Raw genomic sequence first — 18,278 nt, forward strand, 5'->3', positions numbered from 1 at the left:
AGATGACCTCACCGGAAACCATGTCCATGTCCCAGTGGGTACTGACCAGTTGAGGTATTTGGTAAACTCCTTGGCTTAAGTTTCTTTCTTGGTAGTGTTTGTTTTCCCCTCTTATCACCTACTTGACATGTTACCCTCTTAGTTTTGCCTGCTGTTGCAGTGCTCCAGATACTATCACTCACTGCTGAATAGCTAGTGCAAATTAAATCAACTTGTGAGAGGGACGGGGGAGAACTTCCCACTCATCCTTGATTAGTTCTCTCCATTTGCTCATTGCCCCAAAAGAGCCTGAAATGCCAGGGAGCATTCCAGGGTCAGAGGGATTTTTTTTTTAATTTAGTGCTGATGAAAGTTGCCACAGAGACTATCCCTTGTATAGCCATTGTGCTGACAGCTGCAGCGTACAGGCTGCTCCACACCACCCCTCTCCTTGACCTGGAAAAGCTGTGAAGGTAGATTGGCTTCCAGGCTGATTAAGTTTTTGTTTCATGAGATTGTCAATTGGTGTCCACCTCTCTACTATAAACTGGGCTGAGACTGCCAGTCCATTTCACATAGGCCAGTGGTTCTCAACCAGGGCTACACGTACCCCTGGGGGTATGCAGAGGTCTTCCAGGGGGTACATCAACTCATCTAGATATTTGCCTAGATTTACAATAGGCTACATAAAATGTGCTAGTGAAGTCAGTACAAACTAAATGACTTGTTTATACTGCTCTATATACTATACACCGAAATGTAAGTACAATATTTATATTCCAATTGATTTATTTTATAATTATATGGTAAAAATGAGAAAGTACGCCATTTTTCAGTAATAGTGTGCAGTGACATGTCTGTATTTTTATGTCTGATTTTGTAAGCAAGTAGTTTTTAAGTGAGGTGAAACTTGGGGGTATGCAAGACAAATCAGACTCCTGAAAGGGGTACAGTAGTCTGTAAAGGTTGAGAGCCACTGACATAGATTATCAAGTAGCCATCAAATGATTACAGTTTTCAGGAACTGTGGATTGGATTAGAGTCGAAACAGCAATCTAAGGCCTGGTCCCCACTAACCCCCCACTTCGGACTAAGGTACGCAAATTCAGCTACGTTAATAACGTAGCTGAATTCGAAGTACCTTAGTCCGAACTTACCGCGGGTCCAGACGCGGCAGGGAGGCTCCCCCGTCGATGCCGCGTACTCCTCTCGCCGAGCTGGAGTACCGGCGTCGACGGCGAGCACTTCCGGGATCGATCCCAGAACATCGATTGCCTGCCGCCGGACCCTCCGGTAAGTGTAGACGTACCCTAAGGGTGGAAGACTCTGTAACCCATGAGCAGTCCCTTCTGCCACCTAGTGCAACAAGCTTCTGAGGAAAATTACAAGGAAACTACTATGAGATTAATCTGTGAAGGAGCTGGCAAGTCAGACATGCAGTCAGAGATGTGAATAGGTGCAGAAAGGGGCGAGGAGGCTGTCAAATATGTTTTCAATCCGTCTGAACAGGTGGCCGTTGGATTATAGCAGTTGCTGGTGCATTTGTTTAAGATACGGACAATGTTCGCTGTTCCTTTAGTGTGAGAATGAGTCAGGAATGAATGCAACACAGTTATTGCAGGTGGCAAGGCAAGGTTCAAGCAGTGTGTAATTCTAATACCCTCCAAGCCCGTTTCCCTCCGTGAGCTATGAGCTGGTGGAACATATGATAGGCTTCATTTATATTCCCAGGCAGCTGTGGAGTCCGTGTCCCTCAGCAGGGAGCTGGGCATGAAATACATTTGGAATGGCTCTAGCTTGTGGTTTTTCCCTTCTCATGAACCGCCCCAGCTCCTTTCTCTTGCTTTGTCTTCTGTCTCGCTCCAGGTTATGCTCCTGTCACTGGTATGTGCCACCCTCTACGCAGTTGCACTCTCAACCATGAGGATGGATTCTCCTCAGCATTCGTGGTTGCCCACGAGACCGGCCATGTGTAAGTCATTGGAGGAGACAGTTGGACATTTCATCTTTTTTTTTTTTTTTCATCATTGCACGGCGGCTCAGCAGGGTGTTTAGTCCCCCCAGGCTCAGCATTGCCATGTGCAGTGGACTTGCTGATGTATGAAAAGTTGTGATGTGATGAAATAATGGCCCTCCAAGTTACTAACACGGCTGCTAAAACGGGCAAATACAGGAGTGAATAAATCTCTTTGTAGTATAGTAAGTGCAGCAAGCAACTCAAAGGCAATCTCTGCCTTAGAGTTTACAGTCTACATATCTGCACATCTTAGAATCTGTCACCTTGGTACCAGAATGAGTCTGGAAATTGGATGTCTTTGGCTGTTGGGTTTTGTTTCTAAACATGAACTGTAGGTGGAGGTGCTGTAAAGTGGGCAGAAACATAAAATCTCACCTACTACTCATGTATAGATGTAAATCATAACCTCCAAAGACCTTTAATTACCAGACACATTCTGGTATGTACAAGTGCCCCCAGGTTGTCTGACTTCTTCTCCTGTGGGTACAACAGCCTCTCAGTCGAGAACAGAGTGATTCAAGGGGCTGTAAGAGGGAATAATGGGATGGAATCAAGAATAGCAATATTTGGTGTCTACAGAAGGAAATATTTCCAAAAGTGAGAAACACCAGGCTCTGGACAAAGTGATAGAAAGCCCTATTGCTTGAATAATTTCAAACTAGACTGGACAAACGTTCTGTAAAATATTGTAGTGAACAATCTTGATATGAATAGACCTCTTCCATCTCATTTCTGTTCTTCTGTTCTTCTCAGGAATGCTAATGGGTGTATGAATATGTATTCAATGGCAAAAAACAATCAACGTACATTAATGCAGAGTTACGGTTGCTTGGTGGTATGTCATCTTGCAGAATGCTGACTTGAGCAAAACTCAAACTTCTGAAAACCAGGAAATGCAGAGTCAAGGTTGCCTATGGAACCTTAACTCTTCCGTCTTTCAGCAATGCGCCAATGTGCCCCGTTAACACACATATCTTTACTTTGCCAACCCCAGAAATGTACAACCTCTTCACCTCCTTTTATATATCCATTCAGTGTCTCTCACGCGATTCCATATAGCACTATTAGAGGATAAAATTTAAAAAAAAAAATCTGTGCCACTTACCCTCTGCTCCCCTGGACCTGGCAGTAGCCAATGGGAATTGTTTACATACACTCCAGCTGCAATCAGTGTGTTAAGTTTCATGGGCAATCTTAACTTCGCATTTTCTGGTTTTCAGACAGTTGAGTTTTTCTCAAGTCAGCATTCTGAAGTTCCTCTAAAGGAAAAATGCCCAGACTGAAGCCCACAGGCCAAATGTGACCAATAAAGTTCTGCAACAAGGCCTGTGCCTGTGCTCACGTTTAGAATTGGTGTGTAGCAGGCAGACAGTACATATTCCATCAAAAAATGTTTCTTATTTAACTCTGAAGGGGCTGTTAGGATCAAAATGGAGCATTATCTGCTAGGACCTGTAGTGTCTGCAAATCCTTGAATTTCTAGCACATCACTACTCAGGATCTCAGCCGTGAAAAATTTAGAAGCCTCTTCTATAAGTTCCTGTCTTGGACAAAGACTTTTCTTATGCCCCTGAGTTGAGCCTGAGCTATATCCTAGAGGCCGGCTCATAGTTCTAATAGCCATAGCTGGTAAGTTCAGTTCCTTGCATTTTATTCCTGCTCTGTCTCTGTGCAGACCTGGTGCTGGAATTGCATGGAATGCTGGAAAAGTGGCAACTATTGGTCCAACCAGTGGAAGAGACACAATGAATATGCCTCCTTCCTCATCCAGTTAAATAGAGGCTTTTAGAGGAAATGTCCTTATTCAAAATGCTACTGATAACTGTCTATCTGGCATGTCCCTTTGGAACACAACTCACAGGCTTTTTTAACAGGTTAGGTATGGAACATGATGGCCAGGGGAACCGGTGTGCAGATGAGACCAGCATGGGGAGCATTATGGCACCACTGGTGCAAGCTGCATTTCACCGTTACCATTGGTCCCGATGCAGCAAGCAGGAGTTGAACCGATACATACAGTAGGTCAATTTCAACAACTATGATTTAGACTAGCTAGTCTATGTTTTTATTGTACAAATGAATGATTGCATGCATTTGTATGAGCTGGCGTATGCATGGAAGAATGAGAGTGGAAGCATCTTATTGCAAAGATACATTTGAATAAGGAAAGCAAAACCAAAAAGAATCTTGTGCAGCAGACACAATATAAACTTTGTCTTAGGGCCTTAACTCTGGTTTCTGAACCCCGACCTTGAAAGATAGTGCTTGCTTTAGCTTCCCGGTTAATTCTCCCCTTCTTTTAGTGATATAATGAATTGCACTGACAAGCCTCTGTTAATTTTGTGCTATGGACTGATGATCATTGCTGAATAGGCTCAGAACATACCATACTCAATACATGAAAAAACATATTGGAGGGAGAGCCCCTGGGCTTCTCCAAAGATCATGTTCATATCTTCATTGAAAAATGTTTATGTGAAAGTGACTTTTGGTGAAATGACCCTTACGATCACCTGGGATAGGTCTTGCCATTCAGAAACACACTAGAAAAATATGTGACCTTCTCCACGTGACCTGCCTTAACAAATCAGGTTCTTACTCAACGGACTGTGCAAATAGTAGCCTGAAAAAAGATGCAGATATCACTGAAGCTGAAGTTCACAAAAAGTTACACACACACACACACACACTTCAAGTGAATCATTGCTATTTTGAGGAAACATCAAAGCTGATATTAAGTAATTTTGCAGTTTGAGTTGAGCAGTTCGCATGTTTCTATCTGCAATGCCCCGCCTATCCTTTAGACTGGCCAGTGTTCTGCATCTTGCAGAGAGTGTAACACCCCAGTAAGTTGTGCATTTGTTTGAAGTAAAATTGAAAAAGAATTACCAGAGGGACAGATTTATAACCAGCTGAATCTAGCCAGGATTTGGTTGCATTTCAACCTGTTTATTTTGGGCAGGAGAAGTAGCAATAAATCCTGGACTGGAATCTTCTGATCACCTTGAATGTGTTGTGACAACAGCACCTATTGCTAATGTAGAGTTTTTCCTTGACAGTGACAGTTAGGCACCTGGTAGTGAACTTGCTGGTTCTTCACTCCAAGGAAGGAGTTGTCAGCGAGTGATGATGAACACCACCAGAGCTGTTGTAGCGGAGACAAATTTTTTCTAGGAGGGTGCTGCTCCCAGCCTGTGAAGTGGCTTTGGTGGAGGCCATGCATCATCCTCTCCTAGCTGATGGAAAAATGCACATGGTGGTGGTGGCTAATGTAAGGGTTGTGGGGGATAGTCAAGAGAGTAAAGATATCTTAATGCAGGGGGGTCAGGGAAATAGATAGGTAAAACCACAAAACAATAAAGAAGAAAGGTGTGGAGAAAGAGAGTAAATTTTGCAACATTCAACCCAACTTTGTCTTTACCTGATGTCACTCCAGTTCCTATGACTGCCTGCTAGACGATCCCTTTGAGCATGAATGGCCCAAGTTACCAGAGCTCCCGGGAATCAATTACTCTATGGATGAACAATGCCGCTTTGACTTCGGAGTGGGTTACAAAACATGCACAGCTGTGAGTATTGCTCCTATTAATAGGGTCTGGATTTTTTCTCTTTCTCTTGCTGTAGAATGAAAGGAAGTCCCCCTCAGTGATAGAGTGTGCTAAGGAGGCAGCGGGGGGGGGGGGGGGGGGGGGGGGGGAAGGGGGTTGCGTAGTGATTCTGTGGGCCAAGTGTGAAATAGTCCTGGGTTTGGTAGCATCTTGCGATGTCTCTGGTCATTATCTGGCGTGGTTTATTTAGCCACCAAGAGGATTTGGGTGGAGGGACTGGCTCCAGTCTTTTTCTTTCCCGCCCGTTCACCAGATTGGATCAGAAGTGATAGCACCCTGGAGGATGACTGCATCTTCTGTTTGCCCTGATGGAAGAGCTGCAACAAATTTCTGGACTGGGGGGTAGAAAAGTGACTTCAAAACGAAGGAGCTAGGATTGTCCACATTCAGACTGTAGGAGAGGGAAGGGGTCCAAGTGGGTTGAAAACAGTTGTTTGAAACAAGAGACGCTCTCAGCTCCACTTCAAAACTAATTTCATGAAGTTGCTTCTGCCTCCCTGGGGTCCAAGTCTCTGCAATGGGAAAGGTTCAGAGTTCTTGACTTTACCTGCTCTCTCTCTCTTACATGCTCATAATTTCAGGTTGGGAGTGGATGAGGCTGTTAGATTATCTACCCATTAAAATAACAGCAGGGCTCTTGTTTGCTTCACAGTTCAGAACCTTTGACCCTTGCAAGCAGCTGTGGTGCAGCCATCCAGATAACCCTTACTTCTGCAAAACCAAGAAAGGGCCCCCCTTGGATGGGACCGAATGTTCATCAGGCAAGGTACCTGTGGTAGTGGGCAGGATACAGACTGGATTCACTATTACTGGGAAATAGACATGACCCTCATCATAATGGTACATTCAAAAATGTACATGCACATACATGCCAAGGCATGCAAATGCACTGATACATGCACAGATATTTACTTACGAGTGCACACACTGACTCACACAGATCCAAGTACGTGCACACACTGAACGTACACCGTATGCTGTAAGAAAATTGTAAGTCATATTTAAATTACAGGCCTGGGGAAAAGAGGAACTATAGTCTCATGCATTTTGAAAAGCATATCTCTTTTTTACATCTGCTCTGTACCATATGTTTTATTCAGAAAGATTGGAATGGCCCATTCCTTTAGAGACAACAGTGAGCCTTTGAGAGAAGCGTCCATGCTAAGGATTACTGTATAATAACTCAGTCATAACCATTTCCACTTATGTGCATTCAACATTTTCCTCACTTAAAGAAGTACAGTTATTGTTGTTTTTTCCCTAGTTATCCAATACATCTATGTTCAGACAAGGGCTTTTCTTCCTTACAGACCATCTGCTCCTGCTGCTCGGTTCTAAAGTGAAGCCGCACTGTTTGCTAACTTTGTGATGTTACAGTTAATGCCATGGCAACAGGCTGTGATGTCATAAATTCATGATTATGACTTCATCACAGGATCTGTCTACTTCAGGGTTTCCTATAATGTTCGTTACCACAGTATGCAAGTGCCAATGAGTCAGAAAAGCAATTGGAGCGTGGGACTCAGACATAAGGTCCCAGAGGCAATGACAGCAGAAAACTTTGCATTTTGAAGATGCTGCCCCCAAAATAGACTTATTTGAAGGGGGTGGAGGGGGAATCTGGATATAAAATGTTTAGATGTTGTAGGATGAAGCTTCCTATTCCACATCATACCAACATTTGAGAATGAAATCTTTTCACAATGGATGGACGTGTTTAAAATAATGAGCAATTTCTAATAACTTTAAAATAAGTCACAATGATCTCACACAAGATATTGCCTTACTGAACGGCTTGTCCTTAAATGAGCCCTGTCTAGAACTTCTAAAATCAGGTTGTTAATGTGTCTGTGCATGTTATATATAATGGTGGTGAAAGGTGCCGAAACTGAAACGTCTGGAGACTGAAATCCATGGTTTATTCACACAACGGGGATAGCATGGGTAGCAGTGGCATCATCCTGCCAGTGTTTCTCAACGCTGACCATGAGCTGTCGCTTCTAGAGGTGAAAGATAGTTTAGTCTCCAGACCTGTTCATTTCCCTTCCTCTCTCCTGTGGCTGCCAAAAAGGGTCTAGTTCAGGGGTAGGCAACCTATGGCTCTGCATTTTAATTTAATTTTAAATGAAGCTTCTTAAACATTTTAAAAACCTTAATTACTTTACATACAACAATAGTTTAGTTATATATTATAGACTTATAGAAAGAGACCTTCTAAAAACGTTAAAATGTATTACTGGCACGCGAAACCTTAAATTAGAGTGAATAAATGAAGACTCGGCACACCACTTCTGAAAGGTTGCCAACCCCTGGTCTAGTTAATGCCAGTTGTGGTGGTGGTTTGGGGCTACGAATCCTTGTCCACTGGGATCTGGACTGAGACGACCAACCCATTTAAAAAAAGGCCCTTGTAGAGACAGCTCCATGTCTCTACCTGGGCTGGATTTGAATTGGCTGACTAGATGTGAAAGCCTGTGCACTGTATCAAATTATTTGTTATTATTACAGTAGCACCTACTGATCAGGGGTCCATTGTGCCCAGGCGCTGTACAGACACAGACTAAGAGACAGTCCTTGTCCGAGGAACTTAACAATCTAAATAGAGAGGAAAGACAAAGGATTGCAGAGGAAACTGAGATGAAGTGACTCACCTAAGGTCATACAACTGTCTAGTGGCAGAGCTAGGAATATAGCCAATCCTGCTAAAATGCTTATTTGTTTTATTATCCATATTTTATTGCCTCCTAACATTCCTTTTCCTAGTGATTGGGACCTTTTCAGTTTGGCAAATATTCTTGGACATGATTTGTCAAGAAGCAAGCCAACTTTTTTATAAGTTACCAAATGCCTTCAAGATAAGGCAAGTCATAGAAGATTAGGGTTGGAAGAGACCTCAGGAGGTCATCTAGTACAATCCCCTGCTCAAAGCAGGACCAATCCCCAACTAAATCATCCCTGCGAGTCATTTTCTATTCAAAATAACATTTTCTCCTTAAAGGATCAGATCCTGAAATTCATACTCAGTTTTTACTGTAGCAAAATTCCCACTGATTTCAACAAGAGTTTTGCCTGCAGAAGGGCCAAGGAAGCGCTTTGGCTGAATATTCTTATTGGATATCCTAAAGAACTCAAAAGTAAAAATCCAGAAAATGTAGAAAGCTGCTGAATATTGAATGCAAACACAGTTATCCTGCCTCATATGCAGACTACAGCACTAATGACAGGGGTTATTGACATCATCAATGCAGTGCATGCTGGAGTTTCTGAACAGATAGAAAGTTAAGAGTTGAGGGAAAGCCAAGCCACAAACCCAAAAAACAGTTTACATAAAAAAGGATCTTAAAGGGCATCTCTTGCATATGAATCATCTAATGATGTGTGTTTGTGCATTCAACAGCTTCTAGCAAGGTTTGTGCATTCACAGGTAACAAACTTGAACTTGTCCTCCTGCACTTTCTGCCTTTGTCTCTAGAGCAGTGGGGCAAACATAGGATATTGTCATGAATAAACAGTGGCCATTGTATCAAGTATCAGGGGGTAGCCGTGTTAGTCTGTATCTACAAAAACAACCAGGAGTCCGGTGGCACCTTAAAGACTAACAGATTTATTTGGGCATAAACTTTCGTGGGTAAAAACCTCACTTCTTCAGATGCAACACAGTGGCCATTGTGTTTTTCAGTTTCTCAGATACAAAGAGATGATTTAAAACAAAACAAAACCCCAAAACAAACCAGATGCAAGACCCTCAGCTGGTGTAAATCATTATATTGACTTCAGTTGAATTATGCTGTTTTACTCCAGCTGAGGATCTGGCCCTATATATTTACCAACTAGAGGATATTCTTCATCAGTTTGTAGCAGTTCTAAGGAAAGTCAAATTTTGAGCCTCAACTGCTTGACAATGTTCCTCTGAAGCATTATAGACTATTAGTCCTGGCCGCAGAGTAATTCTATGCTCTTGTGGCAAAGCCACTGGATTTGGATTGCTTCACTGTCTGTTTAAATGCGAAGCTGAGGAACACGTGCCATTCACGCTGCAGGATCTGTGGTATACACCCTGCGGTCAGCAATAATTAGATGCAGTGTATCAAGCCCAAAACCAAAGTCAACAAAACTATGGCTCAGGTCCTGAGGTGCTGTGCTGCTACTTCACTGTTGTAATCTGGGCACGTAGCTAGCACAACCAGCCCCAGGGTGCCAGCATAATGGGTGTGGCTGAGCGAAAGGAGGCATGGCTAGGACATCTCTATATTCCTCCAGTGCTCCTGGTGCTGTATGTGCCCCTTAGAACCATTGGCAACCGTAACTTAGAGCAGCCTTTGCACCCCTTTCTGAACTGAGCTATGTGCTTTCTAGCTGTAGCTGAGGTTCTGGACCCAGGCAATTTTCATGGAGACAAATCTCTGTTTTATGGGAGATTTTGTTATAACATTTGTTACTGAATTTTGTGTTTGTGAAAGTGAGAAGTTTGTTGCACATGTGAGAACCAAGCAGAATAGAGGCAAATGCTGTGCAAGCTCTGCCAATGCACCTCAGTCCTGATCTGTGATGTCCGTTGCTATATTGGTCCTGGGACACAGAGAGCTGTACCTGTGCAGTGAACCCTGCCAATCCATTCCTAGCTGTCTTCTGAGCAGAAGTTTTACCTAATGTGATGTGAACAAATGGGAACTAGGATGAAACCACCAAACCCAGCTCACTTTCACTGGTGACCTATGTCAGGTTTTGAATTTGGCTCTCTGGAGGTGATAGGCTAGTTCATTAGTCCACTCCTCACCACAGGCCCCCGAGACCTTTCTTTATTACTTTAAGGTTTCATGACTTCACAGTCACCACTGTCTGTCATGTCCATCTGACCAATAGGAGTGGGAGACCTAGATTCCAAACCATATTGTTAAGCTGGGTGCCCCTGTGGCTATAGAATCTCTCTCCTCACTAACACTGGACAGTTATGAAGAGGCAGGTGTTCCGGTAACCCCTGTTTCTTCTCCTGTTCCAGTGGTGTTTCAAGGGTCACTGCATCTGGAAGACTTCAGAGCAGCCTTACAGCCAGGATGGCAGCTGGAGTTCCTGGTCCAAATTTGGCTCCTGCTCCAGGACATGTGGGGGTGGGGTGCGCTCCCGCAGCAGGAACTGCAACAACCCACCGTAAGTTTGGCCTTCTGCTAATTCTCTTAGTCCTTGCCGTATTGAAAGTGGCAGAGAACAAGGGCCTCCTCCTTCTTCCTCCAGTAGCTCAGTCACAAGGAAGGCGAGAGTGTTGTTCTGGACAGTTGAGTGTAAGCTGGAGAGAGGAAGGGCCATGCCTAGGCACCACAGCACTGAGTGTCAGAGCATTAAAGGGAACTCTCCTTCTCAGAGCCTAGCAAACTTTAGGGATATGCTTGTTCATCCTTTCTTCACTTTGGTTGCTATAAATCATGGGCATCTCTTATGATCAGATATGTAAGATGGGATTGTCAAAGGAGCCTGAGGGAATTAGGCTCTTAACTCCCATAGGATTTGTTTATCCTACTCCCTTAGGCTCCTTTGAAAATCCCAGCTGTAATCCCTAAATTTAAACGCTGAGCTACAATTCGTTTAACTCCTTCTCTCCACATGCACCTAATAGGACTGAAGCTTGACGTAATCAAACTGAGCTGGTCACCTTCCTTTAACCCAGAGGAGCACTAACAACAAAGAAGCACTGTCAAGGCAGATGGGCTCCAAATGGATCAAACCCAGCTTCTTGGCTCAGTGACCTGGTGATAGCAGCTAGCAGTGATGGCAATACACGTGCACTTTGTACCACTTCATTGCTCTTATATGCTGGCAGGGAATAAGAATCCTAACCTGTGAGGCATGTGTGCTCACATGGACTGTCAAAGTAGCACAAAGTTGGTAGTGATAGGTATGGATTGTGGGCTCACCAGCTTTCACTGTTACTTTGGTGCTTTAAATGACTAACCTAATATAAATGAGTCTTTCTGTGCAAACATGTGTTTGTCCTTTAACATGATGGTAGTCTGGACTGGATTGTGGGGAAAGTCAGTCAAGTGAAGAGAAAAAAGTATTTCACAGAGACCTGTGGACAGTGTTTCTAGAGTTAAAGTTTTCATGGGACCTCATGCCATTGTACTAGGACATCCAGGCTTCAGAGAGGCAGTCATGACAGCCTCCCTCACACACGATCCCAAGTAGAACTGTGCTGCGTCAGGTCTGAGTACCCCTTTCTGAAATAGTTTCAAAAGTCTTTATCCCCCTATTTATTTTCTAGTCCGGCCTATGGTGGGCGCCATTGCCCAGGTGCCATTTATGAGTACCAGGTCTGCAATACTGAAGAGTGTCGTGGACCCTACGAAGATTTCCGTGCCCAGCAGTGTTCTAAGCGTAACTCTTATTATACCCACCAGAACTCCAAACACACCTGGCTTCCTTATGAGCACCATGATGGTGAGTGGAGACCGCCCATTCGGCCAGGCAGTGCTCGTGTAGTCATCAACTGGACTTCTGTTTGCTTTGTGGGCTGCGTACATTCCCTGGGGACCATTCAGAAGAGTTTGGATAGGCTACAGTATGGCAATGGGGATAGCTCTTTCTTTGGACAGTTCTGGGATTGGTCCTGAGTTACTTATGACCTGTATATATATTTTTCCTTGCTATTGGAATGACACTGCTGCCACTGTTTGCCTACTGTAGTGGCTCCTACAGGTGTACGTGATTATGCCTTTCACATTGCAAGGACACTATCAAAGACCCCCCCACTGAGCTGTCATTTAAAGAGAAAAAATTGAATTGGGTTTTATGTGACATCTTTCACGCTTGTATGATCTCAGTGCTCTTTAAAGAGAAAAGCTCCATATTCCATCACCAGCCCTTCAGGTTCCCCAAAATCACTTTCCCTTACCTACAGAAGCCTATGCTGAGGGTTTCCATTGCGAGCACTAAGAACATCACAAGCACCTGAAATACAGCAGGAAAATGCTCTTTGTATTATATGTGATATTTTCAATAATTGCAGGGGAAATAAAACCTCTGCACCTAGATCCAGGCAAGCAAGAGGAGCAAAACTGATTTTCATGTGCCACTGGTATTGGTTAATGCGGCCCATAAGTTGCTCTGACCTACATCAGGGCCAGGGACAGTGAAGACAAGCCAACAGAATCAGGGAGCCATAACCAGTGCTTTGATATCTCCCCCACTGTCTTTCACCATTAGGATTTTTGATGCAGGAGAGAATTTGCTGTTTGTTTTAAACATAAATTTATCTGTCTGCACTTTTTTAGGTTGGATTTATGTCACTATTTTACAGTCTTTTCATAACACTGTGTTGCTTTACACAGCTGGATGATATGTTGTATTTGTAGCTGTTGTGGGACAAATTCTGTCCTCAGATATGCACAACTCTCATTGAATTAAAGGAATCAAGTGATTCTGTAGTACCAGCTGACTCAATGTGTTTGCAGTTGTGAGGATGTCAAAGGGACTTGCACGTGCATATCTGCAGGCGGAATTTGGTGTTTCACTACATAAACAATCATTTCAGATTTCAACAAAGTATGAAAACAGCTTGCCCAATCATGTACTTAGATCATTTAATTTGCTCTGCCAGAGTCAAATCTTAATATGTTGTGGTTAACATCCACCTCCCTAAGTTTGTTGTAAGAGAATATGGAGTACCGAATGGCAAATGTAGGAGGGACTTAGAGACAAGAAGGGACTGGCTTTTGAGAATATTCTAATTCAAGATAGCAAGTTCTTCTTATTAAGATATTTTGTATTGACTCCATTGTGTTTCCATGAACATGGGTTTTTCAGTGTTTATTTTGCTGCAGATGCTCAGAAGTGTGAGCTGATTTGTCAGTCAGAAGAAACAGGAGATGTGGTGTTCATGAACCAGGTGGTTCATGATGGTACCAGATGCAGCTACAGAGACCAATACAGCGCCTGTGTTCGGGGGGAGTGTGTGGTACGTATGTAACTAATCATTGGGTCTGGCAGTTTTTGCCTGTCCTCTATTCAAATGAGAGGAAGAGAGAGAGAACAAGCACGAAAATTTCTGGACTCAGTGGAATCTTAAACGTTTTACATTTTTCACAGACTTTTCCATAGGAATCTAAAATTCCTTTCTAAACTGGAGCACTGTGTGAAGAGTAAATAAAGGTTTAGGTACACTGTTATTTACCCAGGCTTCCCTGGCACTCACAATGGTAGAGAAGGGGTGTGTGTGTGTGTATGTGTATGTATGTATGTATGTATATAGGAGGCAATTCATGTGCATTCAACTAGCAATGTGGGGAAGCCCGTTAAATACTTTCCTCCAAGTTCTGTTTTATTATGTCACACTGTTTTCATAAACAGAGAATCAAGGGTGCCAGTAGAGAAGTGGCTGATTATACTGGTAGATGGTCTAAGACTTCCATCCAAAGTTGGCATCGAAGGCTGCACAGTTCACCCCATAGACTCTTTCTGAGGGATGTAGGGGGACTTGGAGCTACCAGGTGGTGGTCAATTGTAGCAGAGAATTGAAGCAGGACAACCCTGAAGGTTTACATCAGCCTAAAAGCTCCCTAGCACCGTAAAAGAAGTAGGGCACATGATATCATATCCATCTCCCCATTTGTCGTGGGGAGTGACTGCTAGTGAGAATGATTCACCAGCTGGCAGAGTTTTTTGTGAGGGTTTGCGCTGGAAAGTCACTACCATCCTCCCCTGCCATACACATCTGCACTGCTGTCATACTGCTGTAAGACTGGAGGGTGGCTTAAGCCCAGCACAAGCTACGAGGTGTGATGCCTGCCTTGCATTTTGAGGCTCTCATATGTGACCTTTTTTAAATCTCTTTCTCTCCCTCTTTGGTGACAGCATGTTGGATGTGACAAGGAAATTGGCTCTTTGAAGCAGGATGACAAATGTGGTGTTTGCGGGGGTGACAATTCCCACTGCCGGACGGTGAAAGGGACTTTCATCAAATCCCCAAAGCAGCCAGGTGAGAGTCTGGCCTGGGAGTAGAGGAAGAGTATTCATATGTTGGAAGTGATTGCTTTAATGCACCTTTGCACGTAACAAATATAATCCATCTGTGGTCTGAAACCTACTCTTAGTTCTGCCTGTGTAAACCTATTCTAGAGTATCTCTGTTGAAGTCCATTGGAATTACTACAGATTTACACGGGTGTTGCTGAAATGAGAATTTGGCCCTACAGATATAAGTACAACTACATCTCATAGTTTATCAGTAGTAGTAGTAGTAGTTATTTGTATTATCATAATGCCTAGGAGCCCTAGTAATTGACGAGGACCCCATTGTGAGAAGCACAGTACAAACACAGAACAGGAAGACCATTAGAGCGATATTGCTGCTGAAATGAAGGCCATGTCTTTCTAGCCAGAAGTGTATCCACAGGCTCAGAATGCTTGCTTATGTTGCCTCTGGCCAATTGCACATTACTTAACAGGCTATTACATACAGGTTTTGCATTTTGAAATTAAAACAAAATACTGAGAAAGAAGACTAGACCTTTGCCTTACTCTGCAGACCTTTGGCAAACAAAACGAAAGCCCAGAAATTTGATGTCCAAGTGCTGGTTGTGTGCTCAGATATGATGGTCATCAGGTAGCGTATCTTTACTGACTTCATTGGTGCTCTGCCGGTTGATATTACCTAAGGATATGCCCTCTATAACTGCCAAAGTGATAGTTCCCAACTGTGCTTGGTCTTCTGTTGATTGAGCAAGGAGCCAATCATTTAGTAGGTTAATTACAACAGCTTATTTATGGTATCTATTTCTTTCTACCTATCTATTATCTGGCTATTTATATGATTCAAGCTATTGCATCACCAGGCTAGACCGATGCAATGCACTGTAGGAGAAGACTATCCAGAAGTTACAGTTCTTACAGCACACAGTGGATTACCTGCTAAACCGCACAAACTGGCACAACTATATCACACCACTCCTTTTCCCTTTGTGCCAGGGGCCTGATCCAAAGCCCATTGAAATCAGTGGAAGAAGTCCCATTGACCTCTGTGGGGCTTGGATCAGGCCCTGGTTGCCTATTGAGTTCAAGGTTGTGGTCCTCATCTAAAAAGCCCTTGATGTGCTGGGGCCAGGCTATCTCAGCTACAGCTTCCCTGTCTGTGCCCACGTATGGCAGCTTCATTTAGCTGACAGAGTCCAGAGCGTACCTTGTGAAGGTTATGGAGCTTGCTTGTGTTGTAGATCAATCAGCCTGAGCCCCCAACCTTGCCAACTTCAGTGCATGTTGCAAGACATACATCCTCATGTAGGTGTTTTGCTAACAGATGGGTGGGATCACACTGATGCCACTTGGAGTCTGATCCCTCAAGACACTATGAAGGAAGTGAGAAAGGAGAGAGAGCTTTGCTGAGGGTAGCGCTTTGCATAAGAGTAGTCAAGATACTACAGTATCTTTAGCAATCCATGTGAAAATAATGTCTGTCTATTTACCTAAACTCTCACAGGGGTTAGGAGTAGGACAAAGTAGTGGAAAGGCAAGAGCCTTTCTAGAGAAACGTGGTGTTGCAAGAAGGGAGAGATGTGATAGGAGCAAGGAAGAGTGCAGGGGGTAGCCACAGAATGCTGGAAACCTGACCAGGAGATGAGAAGGATCATGCAATACTTTTGCATGGGTGGGATCATCAGAAAGAGAAAGATAGGAAGCTGGAAGGCTCTCACTGAAGTAAGATTTAGGGAGAAGAGGAGGAGCCAGGAGGCTCTTAGGCAAATTTTGGGAGGTTTCAGGAGAGAAAACAGGGAGTTATGAGAGAACTGCATAATGGGAGGGCAAACAACTCATGTTCATATACATTCCAGATAAGAATCCACATTTTTGGATGATTATCTGAATTGAATCACTGGATCTTTTGAATTTGACCCATAGTTAATAAAAACACAGATTTCCTGTTAGCTCAGTAAACTGCCTTCTAGTGCTTTACTGTATTTAGTATCTGCATAATTGGATAGGGGCTGATCTTGCAAACACAGAGTTATATAAAACCAGTCTTTTACCATCAGCAAAAGCACAAGGTAAAAGCACCAACCAAAATGCTCTTCTCCATTTCCTTTCTCTCACTGAAGAATCCTGTGGTTTCAAAACCTAGTGGGAGTATTCCACAGAATTTAAACTTGCCTGCTTTGCTATCAGTTTTGAGAATGCTTTACTTTTGTTTAATTTTCAGTGGGTGTTTTGAAAATGTTTGAGATTCCGGTTGGGGCCAGATACATTCAGATAGAAGAGATGGAGCCGGCCTCCCATAGCATTGGTGAGTACTGAACGACCAGAGAGCACAGACAGACTCAGAGACGGGTGTTAGCCAGTTTGGCCTAGTGTTGTTAATCAAAGAAGCTTTCAGGCTTGGGTTATCTAAAATAGATGTGGTAGTCACACGTTCAAAATGTGTATGGAAGTGCAAAAGGGCAGTTGCACGCACAAAATATTCAGGTGCATGGATAAAATGGGAAACTGAGTGCAAAAGGCTGATTTATCGCCCAGATCCCAGTGAAATGAGTAGCTCTCAGCCCACTTCCTTGCACAAAAGTCAGAGAAGACCAACAGTTGTTCTTATCACAGAACTACCAGACAATTTAGCCCAGTTCTGTGTGAATATCAGTTGCTGCTTAGGAGGAGCCTTGGAATGGAATAGCAAAGGGTGGTGAAGAATTGAACTGTTTTGGCAGAATTGGGTGTGTGCGCTCAAGAGTGGAATAGCAAGACGTGTTCCATGTCAGAATTGAGGTATGTTGGCAGAGGTGGGAGCAGGGGGCGAAAGAATGTGTACAACAATTGTTATTGCTCATGGCGGGCGCTAGCCAATGATTCCATTCCTTTACTTCCATGAGCACTAACAGTCAGCTGAAAAAAAAGAAAATGTAGAGTCCTGGGGCCAAATCCTTGGGACAGGGCCTTCTGTGCCTGGCAGTTTCAGAAGGGGAAGGATGTTAAGAGGCAACCTTAAAACCCATCCTACCCAACCCAGTCCTGTGGCTGCTGGGTGCCAAGTCTGTCCTGAGGTGCATCTAAGAACATCCTCCTGGCTGTTCTAAGCTGCACTGGCTGGTAATGGCTCCCAAGGGACCTTACAACAACTGGGGATTGGCTAGATAGAGCAGCTCCACAGCCACGCCTGCCTATACCAGGAGCATAGGGGACAGTGTAGGAGCTGCTGTGCTGGCCCTAGGCCACTTGAGGATTTCTCCACACTGGGGGAAGCCTATGTATCTGGTTAAGCTAGATTTACAGCCCATTTGTGCTGCTAGAACAGGGCCAGGGAGGCACAGCGGGGCAACATCCTGGCCTTTAAAGTCTTCTATGGAGTGATCCTTCTGTTTCTCTTATTCCGCTCTGTTTAAAAGCACATTGGAGTGAGTGGGTATTTGTGTGTGTGCGTATGATTGAGAGAGAAAGTTACTTGAAAATGACCAAGGAGTTAAGCTGGAGTAGCTGTTCCCCAGCCTCTTGCATCTCAATTTGCAGCTCTCCTTTTCTGCTGTCTCCAAAATCCTTCTTAGTGAACCTTCGAGTGAAGCTGGCCAGTCGAGCTCTGCCTGTGTGATCCTGTAGTGAGAACTCACACAATGCTCCTCTGTGTGAGGTATATTCTCAGAGGGCTGGGTCTTGAAGCCAAATCTCTTTCAGACATAGGAAGGGTGTGTATGTGTCCGTGTGTTTTCT

General features: G+C 43.8%; 1 protein-coding gene across 1 annotated transcript in view; it reads left to right on the plus strand.

Annotated features, from left to right (window-relative positions):
- Positions 1-18,278, plus strand: part of ADAMTS14 (ADAM metallopeptidase with thrombospondin type 1 motif 14) — a 107,144-nt gene that overhangs the window by 77,554 nt on the left and 11,312 nt on the right. Inside the window, exons 7-15 of the mRNA XM_065407718.1 lie at positions 1,846-1,951; positions 3,871-4,014; positions 5,433-5,565; positions 6,257-6,370; positions 10,604-10,752; positions 11,861-12,036; positions 13,419-13,552; positions 14,449-14,572; positions 16,786-16,869. Of these exons, the coding sequence (XP_065263790.1) occupies positions 1,846-1,951; positions 3,871-4,014; positions 5,433-5,565; positions 6,257-6,370; positions 10,604-10,752; positions 11,861-12,036; positions 13,419-13,552; positions 14,449-14,572; positions 16,786-16,869 (1,164 nt within the window). The remainder of the gene's footprint in view (positions 1-1,845; positions 1,952-3,870; positions 4,015-5,432; positions 5,566-6,256; positions 6,371-10,603; positions 10,753-11,860; positions 12,037-13,418; positions 13,553-14,448; positions 14,573-16,785; positions 16,870-18,278) is intronic.

The sequence above is a fragment of the Emys orbicularis genome, chromosome 7 (assembly GCF_028017835.1).
Source record: "Emys orbicularis isolate rEmyOrb1 chromosome 7, rEmyOrb1.hap1, whole genome shotgun sequence".
NCBI lineage: Eukaryota > Metazoa > Chordata > Testudines > Emydidae > Emys > Emys orbicularis.